This window comes from Phalacrocorax aristotelis, chromosome 3, assembly GCF_949628215.1.
Source record: "Phalacrocorax aristotelis chromosome 3, bGulAri2.1, whole genome shotgun sequence".
In the NCBI taxonomy this organism is placed as follows: Eukaryota; Metazoa; Chordata; class Aves; order Suliformes; family Phalacrocoracidae; genus Phalacrocorax; species Phalacrocorax aristotelis.
In genome coordinates this window covers 47,061,707-47,075,260 of record NC_134278.1, presented here as the reverse complement: position 1 = coordinate 47,075,260, position 13,554 = coordinate 47,061,707, and the positions used below count along the sequence as shown (strand labels likewise).

General features: G+C 35.7%; 1 protein-coding gene across 1 annotated transcript in view; it reads right to left on the bottom strand.

The window, feature by feature from the left end:
* The window catches only part of GRIK2 (glutamate ionotropic receptor kainate type subunit 2), a 418,771-nt gene that overhangs the window by 269,648 nt on the left and 135,569 nt on the right, over positions 1-13,554 (bottom strand). The window contains exon 3 of the mRNA XM_075087352.1: positions 9,950-10,207. Coding sequence (XP_074943453.1) covers positions 9,950-10,207 — 258 coding nt within the window. The remainder of the gene's footprint in view (positions 1-9,949; positions 10,208-13,554) is intronic.

Genomic DNA, 13,554 nt, shown 5'->3' with positions numbered 1-13,554 from the left:
TACCTTATGGATTTATTTTATTTTTATCTTAAACCTATAGATTTCTTTTTTATAATAGTGCATCTTGTTGCAGTAAGTCCAAATTCAGTTCTTGGCCAAAACAGGGCAGGGTCTGTCATAGATATTTTCCTGAAAGATGGGCTGGACTTATGCATTCTGTTTAATTTGATGACATTTACTTTTCTTTTCAAAGAAAATAATTAAAATCTCCATTGATTTATTCTCAAAGAACTACTACAGGTCCATTTACCAAGAAGAATAACAGAATTTAACTTCTTTCTCTTCATAGAGCTAGCTAAGACAATTCTTAACTTCCAAACTGCGAAAAGACTAAAAAAGTTTGAAATTGAAATTTTAACTTCACAACATCCTCTTTACCACTGGTATTGTCATATATCACTGGAAAAATATTTCTGAGCTTTACTGAACAAATGGGACAATGGCATTCTTAGAAAAGGAATACACCAAACCAAATAACCAGCTACATCCAAATACTACAATTAGGTTTAGCACATAACTATTAATTGTGTTTTCACTTTATCACTGTGCACAGCACTTTAAACACTCTGTACTTAAAAGATACTATGCAATAGGTAATCAGTCTGGAAAATATTTCTTCATTCTCCAAAAATAAGTCAAAATTATTAGGCCTATTAATTATCACAATTCTACCAACTCTGAGTTCAAGGAAGGCTTAAAATTTATTGTCTTTAATAAGAAGATTCAATAAAAGTGTGGATGTTTTACAAATGCTGCAACCTCTGTCTGACTCAGTGACTGAACAGATGTGGAACAGAACTGCTTACCATTCCAGCTGATATGCATAGGAAGCCTCAGTCTGCTTTGTTCCCCATGGCAAATATAGCCCTCCTTTACATATTCATTCCATTCATTCCATTAAATAACACAGAATAACCACTTATTAATTGATAATAAGCAAATTTGAAATACACAAAAATATTTTCATTTAACATGCTGTGCTAAGATATCCCATCCCACTCTGTATCTTTGATAAGATTTGTATACAAGTTCGTTTATTTGCAGAGAGGAGTCCCACCCAGCCTTTCAAGAACAACCACTACTGTGAATTCTGCATCTGCCTTGAAGAACCAGAATAAATGCTAGTTGAAATTGCACAAGGCAAAACAGTAAACTATGCAAAAATACACACAGGTATAGTTTTCATCTAACTGATATCTAATATAAATCCAATTTGAAGAATCACTATCAATGGAATAACTTAACAGTAGTTTATAATTTAGTATTTCTGCACATTCAACAGAGACATCAGTCAGCATCAGTGATAGAGAATAGTCCTGACAGTGACAGTGACAGGTCACCCTTACCTGTCTTTTCTGTTCTCTCTAGCAAAAGCAGTATGAATACATTGCTATTAAAAAAAACAACACCCAACAACAAAAAAAACCAACCCACAACCCAGCAAAGAAACAACACCGAACCACAAAACCTCATGAGATGGAGTTTACACAGCTTTGCAAGGATATCTGTTATTGCGTTCTAACGTAAATGTTCTTAGCTAAATCATTTCTGCTATAATTTTAAACATGTCTCTAACTATGACATTTAACATAGAGGATAGTTTATTTATTTCCTTTTGCAAGCCCATTTTGTCTACTTGCCCTAGACTAAACCAACACTCTTTTAGTCTCTCCTCCCAGGTCATACATTCCTAAGCCTGTGATCTGAAGAACCCTCATCTTTCTTGAGTTCTGCTGCAAAAAACAATGTAATATGGTGTGATGCTTTTCTTTTACAGGTTAAATTGGAATTACCTGGGAATTTTTTACACATGAAATTCCAGGTCATACATCTGAGTACATTATGCTTTCTTTCTTGTAATGCCATTGTTGGCTTATCCACAATGAACACATCTTACAGTTCATAGATAAATATTAAAATACTTTAACACAAATCATATTTTCAAGAGTATTGTAACTTCTGAGTATGTAATTTGTATACTCTTCATACCAGAAAATGAACCTTTTAAGTATATCTTTTCAGATTTGCAGTAAGCCATAACGAGTCTATTTATGCCTTATTGCTCTTTTTTTGCATCCATTCGACAACAGTTGCATAAGCAAGCTATTTCTGTAATTTGCATATAAGAATGTCACCTTGAACAGTATGACTTTCTTAACTCAATATTTATCACATCTACTGCATTTTCCTTATCCACAATGAGAAAGTTTTACATTATTTGCTCTTGATAAAGCAAACTTGATAGTTATTCATCACTTTGAGACCTTTTAAGTGTTTACAAGTAAATAGTTTATTTTTCCAGCACTTTTCCAGGAATAGAAATTCAGCTGACTGATGTATATTAAACCAAAAAAAAAAAGAAAACCCACAAAGAAAACCCCAACCTTCATACTACAACCTCACTTTATTCTACCTAATTTTTAAGAGATTCCAAGTTAGGAAAGTAGTTATTAGGAATAGTTAGATGATTTAGATGTTAAATGAATGTAACAAATGAGGATAAATATACTTCAAAATTAGACCAAATATCTAAGTTGGGATAAATCTGAGCTTGTCTACCTTTTCCAGACTTCTAGAACATCACATACCATCCATAAATTCTCAAAAGGTTATTAACAGATCTAAGATTACTTCATTTTAAAGTTTTTCAAAAGTCTCTTACTCAAGTGATTTAAAAGCTTAGGTCCCTTGACAACTGTTGTTTTGTTTTATTCGATTTCATTATTATTTAAGAAATCATCAACTGATCTGAATCTTCTTTGTTTTAGATTCCAATTAATTCTGTTAGCAGAAATTTCAGTTTTAATGACATTCACTTTCTTGACTTCTGTTCAGTACATTTTGCTGTTTTGCAGTCTCTAATAGTAAACCATTATTTTCCATTCCCAAGCACTGATTCACTATCAGAAATATCACAAGAACATCTCATACATGGGCATTCAGTATTTTCAGTATTGAAAAAAAAACAACATACATTATAACATCTCTCTAAGAATATTGTAAGAACTGTGTCCTTCTATACTCCTTTTCCCAGTAAACACCTAGTTTGAGATATTTGTTGACATTAAAACCTTGCCTTTGATTAGTTTTGTTAGATTATTCTAAAAAAGATGGGAAGAAAAAGCCTTGTCCACTTCATTTTCATGGTTTAGAGTTTATTTAGGATCTTGATCCGCAGCGATGCAAATCACAATAATGATACTCATTTGTGCTTTTTATAATTACACTGTTGCTCCCAGCAGATGTCTCTTACTGTACTGTGGACTAAGCACATCAGACTATCTTTATGAAATCTCCTTATTTCTGCCTGTCATCCATTCTTGAGTAAACTTTACCTTTCTATATCAAAATTTCAAACATGAAATATATTCTACTGCATGCAAGCCATGTCAGTTTGCAAGTTTCTGTTCACCATGATTGAGGTCATGTCTTCTAATCTCAGGTGAAGTGCACCGTTACAGTATCAGTTGTCAAACATTCAAATACAGCGTCCTCAACTCATTTCATTCCTTCTCTCTTGTTCTGCTAAGAATAGACCTTAGTTATACGGAAGTGTTTATAAAGGAGAACAGCTTTTCACATAAATTGAAATGTTGCTTAATTCATTTACAGAAAGAGAGATGAGCAAGCCTTTTCAGACCATCTCATTTTCTATCCTACTCAGTTGCCTGTTCTCTAAAGTTTCTTGAACACCTTTTGTCATCTTTATAGTGCACTATGTATATTCTGCTTAAAGAGAAATTTTCTCCCTAGCCAAGATTTACTTTGAATCACTTACAAGCTTTTATCCTTAAAGCTTTAGCAATATTGCCCACCTGTCATCACCCCACATCCATTTTACCCCCAGCATATTTAATTCCCCTTAGTGTAAATTTACATTAAGTTCAAAGGTGAGTATCCTTTTTTATTAATAGTACAGGGAAAAAAGAAGGGGAAAAAAACCACACACACCCCACCCAAACCACAAGATGTAAGATATCTGGAAATAAGTTATGAGAAATATAGAATAGAATAGTTCAGTTGGGAGGGACCTACAACGATCATCTAGTCTAACTGCCTGACCATTTTAGGGCTGACCAAAAGCTAAAGCATGTTATTAAGGGCATTGTCCAAATGCCTCTTAAAGACTGTCAGGCTTGGGACATTGACCACCTCCCTAGGAAGCATGTTCCAGAGTTTGACCACCCTCTCAGTAAAGAAACGCTTCCTAATGTCCATTCTAAACCTCCCCTGGTGCAGCTTTGAACCATTTCCACGAGTCCTTTCACCAAGGAGAAGAGCTCAGCACCTCCACCTCCACTTCCCCTCCTCAGGAAGCTGTAGAGAGCAATGAAGTCACTTGTCAGCCTCCTTTCCTCCACCCTAGACAAACTCAGGGTCCTCAGATGCTCTGCATAGGGCATCATGCCTTCCAGCTTTGTTGCTCTACTCTGGACATGTTCAAGTACCTTAACATTCTTTTTAAATTGTGGGGGCCAGAACTCCACACAATACTCAAGGTGAGAGCATAACAACGCTAAATACAGCAGGAATAAGATAATTTTAATACTGGTCCCAAGAAAGAAATTGCAGTTTTATCTATAAATCAACGGTACCTGTACACCACAGTAAAAATATCAACAAAACAGCATCTTTTCCAGTCACTTGAATTACAGCACAGGGTTCAATACTGAAGACCAACACAAAACATTTTAATTTCTGAAGTCATTTTTTCCAGCTTTTACTTTGGCTTCTGTTCATAAATGCAACAGATTTTTGGTGTTTATACTCATTCACCCAAGACCAAAACAAATGTTAATTAAGAAAAAACCCAGAACCCTGTTTATATCAACTTGATCTGCATAAAGAATTAGTTGGCAATACAAGTGCCACTATAATTTAAAGGCCCCAGCATTTAACTGTTCCTGTATCCTTTGCTTTGGAATTCTCTGAGATTCACAAACTTATTTAGAATTTATCTAGTCTGTTTTCTTTAGCACAAAGATTAGAATATGTACTTGAAATTAAGTTACTGTTTTGAGACCAATTAGAATCATTAGGACATGCAGCTGATCAACATACTGCCATTTTTCCACTTTTCTTTCCTAAAGACAATTGACTGTAGCAAATCTGTAAATCTGAAAGGACTTAATTAGTATCCAGGGACAGTTTAGTGGTATTTAATTAACAAAGAGACCATAAATTACTGTAAGGGAAAAAACGAAAACTAACCAACGTCTCATTACATCCTGCTAGGGTTTTTCTTTTAATGGGAAATTCTAGTTAAAAGGAATATACTTTGCCATTTAGAATGATCACAGGAAGAAATACTTATCTTCAGACTAGAAAGAAAAGTGTTCTACAGCCTCATTCCAATTTTTTGTCTGTACAACAGATGGACTACATTAAAAAAAAGGCTTGAGAGCTAAAGTAGAGGGAGAAACTAAATTGTGGAAGGAAGCAGCATATAGCTATTATTTAATGGGAAAAAAACCACCAGGTGCAGGAGTATTCAAAGACAGATTCACAGAAAAAGGACTCACATATTTTTTCCTTCCTTGAAAGAACAGACTCATCTACCTACTGTCACAATGCCTACTCCATAAAATACTACCAGGGCAGAAGGCTTTATTATAATATTAAAACCTTTGCCCATTCTATGTTCATTTTTATTTCTATTACCTTATCCCCACTGTAACAGATTGCATCTCTTCTTACTGAGACAAGAGAGAATTAACCTTTCTAGTTTATTCATCTACTTCATCCTATTTGTAGAGCCTTGACTCTTCCTTATTACGCTGTATTCAACCTGATCTTTGCTCCCTTCAGTGTTATTGATCATATCCCTTTAGAAGCATCTCTGTCCCTATTTCAGCATGACACAACCTCCATTTTCTCCTGTGCCAAGTTGTCCTGCTTTCCTCATTACAGGCTCCTGAACACAAGGCAGGTCTGATCAGCGCAGAACAACCCAGGATTCTGAGGTCCATAATGACAGAAGGAGCAATAGCCAGACTCCATAGGTTAATCTCCTCTGACTTAGCTATTTCTGTGTTATTTTTCTGGGGAGGGTTGGGGACAGGGTCTGGTTGCTATACATAGTGCATGAAAAGCAACTTCTTTGTCTTTTCTCAAATTAGTAGCAAGATGTACAGCTATTCCTCCACACAAGATACATGGAGAATACTTCAATGAGGGAGACAAGCCGGTACTGGCTGTTCTTTGTGGTAATCTTTTAGATGCGCAGATGTTCATTATTGCAAAGTGAGCCTGGGATTCCAAATCTCGCTTATTTCAAACTAGGCTCTATAACATGGACCGACTTCCTCTATACCACACAACCTCAGTTCAAGTAGGATCCAGATCAAATGCAAGTGATGGCAGTCTGTTTTGCACTTCTCATCATACGGATGTTGTGAGGGCAGCTATACTAAGGATTGAAAGGCACACAGACACTATGGAAGACTGCATCTACACTTAGGTAGAGTGCCTCATGTAACATCATGAAAATGCTCTGCTATCTATTAAAGTCACATAACTGGCTTTCCTTCCTGTAAGACAGGGGCATGGGGGATTACATACAATTGGACACAATGGTGCTATCAAGAAGCAGCAGAAGTGTGCACCTGAAGTATCAGTCTGCAGCGCATTCCTGGGAATGACACATGTGCCTTTACTGACTGCAGCATCAAATAACCACATGGCTTTTTCTATTTGTGTTTACTCAAGAACACATACCCTATACTGAACGAATGACGAACATGGACACAGCTGTTATTGGAATGCTTTGAAGTGAGTGAGGTAACTTTCCTTTATTGGAGAAGTAAAACTTTCACAATTCCTTAGAGAATTCATAAAACTGAAGCCTAACAATTAAGATATAAAGACATTTTTAAAAATTAAAAATAATAGATAAATAAATAAATGCTTTCCCTCAGAATGGACCTGCAATCTTCCAGGATTTTGGCATATTAGCAGCTCCCCAAAATTCATCTTAAGAAGAATCCAGACAGAGTTTATGTATGCTTTCTACCTTTTCTTCCTGTCTATAATAAAAGTATCATATCCCCTTGTATCCATGTTTATAGAGTAATAATAGAAATACATAAAGTAAACTTGTCCCCCCAAAAATATTTATTTTAGCAATTAAAAGAAATTAGCACTGTATCTGCTATACCAACACATGATTGTCTTGACCAGGATGTGTTTCTGTGAATTGTGCATTCAGATAAAGGAAATCCATATTGCTAAAATTATCGTAAAATAAGGCGTGCATTGTCATCCTAAACAACTTTTCAGTAAAGGAGAGTAAAATGTGGATTATTAGACAAGAAACAAAGGAGGGAGAAATAAGAATGATATCCATCTTACTTTAAGGATTGACTGGCCAAGTGGAAGAAACAGATATAAACAGTGAAAAATGTTTTGTATCCGTTGCCTTCATTTTAATGTGATTGAAATTAAGTCTTAAATGGCACAAAGAGTGTTACAACACAGTTTCTAAATATTAGCTGAACCTATCATATTCAGCTTCAGCCCTAGGGTCACAACTAAATGTTTATCTTATCCCATGGCACGAGGTAACCTCTTCCTCAGCTAAAGTAACTACTTCCTGTCAAAAGGTTCCTCTCCCTCCACCCCTTGCCTCAAAAAACACCAGTTTGCAGTTGAGCTCTAACAAGATTTAAACTCTACTTCAAGATTGACAGTTTCCCCTAGCTAAGAGTTGTTCCCTTATGTACTTCAAAGGCAAGCATTACTGTGGACTTCCCAGCAGTGAGTCCCGCTTCTGAAGTCTTTGAATTATCCATAGGAGATACTACTAACAAAGAGAAACTGAGAGTCTTGAAGCAGAATTTAAATTTACTTGAAGCAAATGCCACAAAAAAAAGAGAGAGGATTACCTTTTTAAAACTCATTCTCTTTCTATCTCTTCAGACAGCAACAGATTTCAAGAAAAGAAGGATGTTGTAGCTGGGATTACTGTTTATCAGCAAGAACAACCAGTACCATAATCTAAAGGGTTTAGCCACTCCAGAAAGATATAAAGTGACTATTTCCTGAAATAATTCTTTATGCTTTTTAAGTAAGCTGTATACCTGAATCTCCTTATTCATTGTCATTTTTTAAAAAATTTATTTAAAAAGAGCTCATGTTCTTTTTTTCACTGAAATGTTAACAGTAGTCATGGGTAGATCAAGTAGATCACAACATACACAAGAAAAACTTCCATTTTCATTCCTATTTCTACCTATGTCCTGACTTCTAAGTATACTTTTTGAATAGATCGGGTCTATCATGGCCGTTAACAACATAGCTTTCAAAAAGCATTGAGTTAAGAGAGACCATTAAATGTGAAATATTTCATTAGGTTAATTTTTGTGTGTGTGTGGGAGAGGAGAAAAATACTTGAAAACACTGAGCAAAGTAGTTTCAAAGTGTTAAAACATACCACTTTTCTAACTGAGAGGCCTGTTTTAAAAGGTAACCTGTTTATTGTAAAAACAGTTAATCTCCAAGTGATTTCAAAGAAAGCTAAATATTTCCAGTTTATGTAAACCTAAGTCTATAACGGTTTCACTGAACCCCAAATTACTTTTTAAATCATAATTTAATAAAAATTGAGGCTTTTTTCACTCCTGTCCTGTATCAGAACAAATTAAAAAAAATAAACAAGCTAAGTATTTCTTAATAGACATTTAACTCAGTACAGTTAAAGTTTAAACCAGAAGTCTGATTACTCAAGGCTTTTGGTGACATCAGCCAACAAACTTTTAGGGAGGCAGCCTCTAGACTTCACTGCCTTGCTTTTTTTTAAAACGCATGAAGTAAAAAAATCAGCTATAAATAATTTTATCCACTGCCATCTTTGTTCCCTCCTCACCTTTTCATAGCTATACACACATCTTATTTGAACTTAAATAGCAGGCAGGCATTCTGCCTTGCTGTAACTGCTCTTTATCTAGCAGTTAGTCTTCACTACGGATAGCCTCACATGTAACGTTGTTTGTTGATCTTATTTTTTTATTTCAGATTTAGATAGATAGTAGCATTATATAACAAGGGTATTAACAGTCTTCCAGTTCACTGAACCATGAGAAGGGTTTGAGGCTCACCATGCTCTTTTCCTGCCAATGACAGTTCAACCAGCACAGAAGTTACCAACACTTCCAAGAAGATTAAATACACCTTGTTTGGCTAAGTACCCTCCTTGTATCTTCCATTACAGATTTTCCTCTTACCATGGTGTTAATTCTGACCACCACTAGACAGACCTCAAATCAAACTGAAGTTTTTAAAACAATTTTCAAAGGTGTCACTGTCAAGGCAAAACAGAAGGGCAAAACAAATTTTGTTGAGGGTGAGGTAAGGGAAAGGTAGAAATCTGGTATATTTCTGCTGGCAAGTCAGGAATTCATTTTTATCTTGTGTAACTCATTTGCAAAACAACCCCCCAATTTCCTTTGGTTTCAATTCCTAGCAGCTAAAACCAGGGGTCCTTCTGCAATTCTCACTGAAAAAAAGCAGATACTGAAATTCCAAACAAATATGACATCTGTTTTCTAACTTAAGTAATGCCAGAAGCAGCACTAGAATTTAGGTCTTCTGCTTCACCAGGGATACTGGTACATCTTTCAAGATACCATATTTTTCTTCAAAATTTAAGTTTCAAATAAAATCAGAAGACATAGCTGTTAGCAACTGTTAAAACACTGCAGAAAATGCAGATAGAGCGTGACTGATTTATTGACAGTTGTGAGCTCAAACACTCAGAACTCAGCAACTGAAGCATACTTAGGAGTATACTTATGCTAATAAATCCACATTTTGTTATACACTACCTTGCCAATAGAAACTCTTGTAATTTAGTTAAGACTTCTTAAATTAAGAAATATGAGTAGCAACACCCCTCCTCCTTCTCTTTGTACATGTGAATATATCTGCACATAGTCTAATGCTTTAACCTTACCAGTGCTGTCATCATAAACAACAGTAACTGTTTTCCACTTGAAGAACTGCACAAGGTCAAGGATGGCACGGCTGAGTGAAGAGAAATCTGGATAGAGGCTGACATAGAAGGAGTCCTTGTTGTCTGACACCTGATGTTTCCAGCGGGTCTGGATATGTGGAACACCCAAAGCGTTGCAGATGGATTGCACAGCATTAGCTGAGGAGCTATGGGATGGTCCGAAGATGGCAGCCACCCCAAGGGACAGCTGATCGCAGGCTGAAGAGGAGACAGAAGTCTGTCAATGATGAGAGGAAAGAAGGCAGTGTGCCAGAAGGTATTGCACAATTCATATTAAACAAAAGGCACTCCGTGCAATAGAACTTTGTTGCTGACAGAGCTCCCTTCTTCTATAACAATTTCACTTACACAGATTTCAACTTCAGAATATATTTCTAAGCTCTCGCTATGAGCTGATGAATAGCACTTACCATCAAAATAGTGCTCAGCTACATTTAATAAACACTTCTATGTCAGTGGAAGTCAAAGGCCAGCAATAGTGCATCTTTTAAAAAGCCCTGACAAGAGAAGAGTTTTATGTTGCATCTTACATTTGGAAAAGAGCCATATGGGCAGTATTCTAACCTAGGCTGTTTAACTGTTAACTTCTTCCTCAATCAATTAACATTATTTCTACTGAGATCCTAATTACTCAGAAATCGTATGAGTTAAGTAGATTCTAGTTAAATATCAGGCAAATGATCAATTTCATTGAAATGGACATTGAATTTCTGTATCTGAAAAGTAGGTATATTGACTAGCAAAATTTAAAGGTCAACATTTTTCTTAAAAGAAAATTAAATTTCTATCTGCTAATCAAAAGAATTCATGGTCCCTTCCTAAACACTGGAAATACTCTATTTTGCTACACCTATATTAGTAGATAAAACTGTCCCTGAGGGTCACTGACACAATACTGCTCCATTCAAGTGGCTTAGCTCTCCTTTTTCCAATACAGGGAGGCCCTGCCTATACGGTGCATTAGCAGTCTCTGGTCTGTATTACCTCCCACGGTACACTCCAGTATTATCGTGTGGAATATTGGTTGGGACATCTCACAAAGAAGACAGGAAAATTAGTCAATATTGCAGACCAGTGTTTCAGCCCATGCATTGCCCCTGCTTTGATCACTACCATAGACATAACCTTTATGAGTATGCAGTTGTGAAATCCAACAGATTCTGTCTTCTAAGAAAACATCCTATTTGGTAGAGAGAAGTAATGAAAGGTATCTCCCTAATCCATTCTAGACAAGAGTATTTGTATGAGGTTGGATTAATTAATATTGTTACTCCACCATCAATGTTCCTAACAGCTGAAGAAACAAGCAGTAGAAACACATCTTGCTGCATTACTTTTCTCAGCAAGTCAAAAGTAATTGTTCTATTGTGCACAGCCTTTTCAGCATGGTGAAAACACTGCTAAGTCTCTCAAGTGCATTCCAGAAAGTATGCTGGCACACCTTTTTATTACTGCAGAGCACCGGTGATTTAAGTGAACTTCTCATATACATACAGGATATGCATTGCATTTCTGAGCATCGGATCAGGGCCTAAATGACTAGCTTGATAAAAAAACATTTATGCTAATATTGCCCTTCCTAAGAGTAATCAACAAGCTTTATGCAAATGTCAGTAAATGGGATCACTAACAACAGCAATAGCTACCAGATGGCTTTTCAATGGGCTTTTTTTTTTCTGTTTCTGAGATTTGAATAATGCAATGCTTTCACACGTGATTTAATATGGCACTGGCTCTATCAGACGCATACCAATTTTTCTAGTGCATTGGAGGGGTATTCTGTTTGCATTTACATTATTCTTCACTGAAACGGTATCTTGGAAATATCATCTTGCCTTCAGGTTGCTCTTTCATATAGTACCTTTAAGAATCCATTAATATTTCATCTCTATTCAACTTCAAAAGTATGTGTTATTAAGAGGTCTAAACAGGCTATTTTTGATGCAGCGTCTGCCTGCTCACTAATGGACATAATCATGAACCACAAAATGAGTCAAATGCTTAAACCTCATTGTTAAAACTCTGATTTCGAGCCATCATAATAAAATGAACCATTTTATGTTAGCCTTTAGCCTTTGATTCTGAACTAAAGCACCTGTCAGCACAAATGTAGTTGGCTGTATTGTGAATTGATGAAGCAAAAAGCTATTAGCACTGGAAGATTACACAGATTTGGATACAGCCTGACCAGTTACAAACACAGAGTTGTATTCTCATCCAATATGCAAGTGGGAACAATGAATATATACAATCTATTCAATATATCCAATCAATGGCATATTGCCATTCTGACTTCAGTTGTTACAGTCTATCAAGAATTACCAATATCATATTAGGGCTAGCTTGCACCTTCAGGCAAGCCCCAAGTAAGGACTAAAAATAGTTGTATTGTCTCAGAAAAGGCTTAAAGAATTAAAAATCGCAGAATAAATTTCTCTGCTCTCTACATACTCCCTCAGGAACGGAGATAAACGGTCCCATTAAATTTCACAAGACAACATGTGCTGGAGTCAGGAAGCAGTTGAATTTGGAAGATGAGGAAGAAAGGAGAAAGAAGGGGCCAGAATTAAGGATCAGCCCATTTATTCACTGTTGGCTGAGATGGAAAGAAAAGAGTAGTCTCTCCCAGAACCTACTTTAATCCATCATCCAATCCAGCAGAATAACAGCTCAAAATACTTTGTTAACAGTGCTGTTCTTCCATACACTCTCTTTTGCAAAAAAAAAAAAAACAACAAAAACATCTTGCTAAGCATAAATATTTAGCCCAGGATATTTTTCAAAAATCAAAGCGTCTTACAATAACCAAACTGTGTGTATTTCTGTACATAGATTCCGTCTGTTTTCATACCTAACAACAGCCTATATTAGATTTGTTTGTTTATCAAATTATCAAACCTGTTTTATCTAACAGGTTAGTAGGATTAACTCTGTATGTTACAGCAAAAGAGATAAAAAAATCACATAGTTTCTAAACTGATTTTTTAAATCAGTGTTATATTCCACTTTTAAGATGTACTTCATGTACATTCATCCTGACACAGCAGCTTTTCCCTATATAGCATTTCTAATGTGGCATCAAATGTTTTAATTCATATTAGCCCGCCATAACACCAAAAATCTCTTATTGTGTAAAGCTTTCAGACTTCAACACTTGGGAATGGCAGATCACTTGGCAGATTTCGGCTAGAAACCTGTCATAAGAAATGCAGGTTCACCTCTGATTCTTTCACTCTTTTTATTTTCTTGTTAAGGATAACATTCATATGAAATTGGCTCTGCAATTTATATATAAAAAATGTTTCTAAAGAATGTGCAATGCAGTGCAAAATTCAGTCCTACTGAGTTCTGACACCAGGCTTTTTATTTTTGCCTGTAAATACACATTGAACTTGTTGGAGTTTGTACTTTCTAGGATATGGCAATGATGCAATACAACTTGCATCTATTGTCATAGACTTGAATGCAAAGAAATCTGAAAACTTCAATTTTTGTGAGAATTAAAGATTTTAAAATTTAGGAAAAATGTTCAAAATTATTTTTAA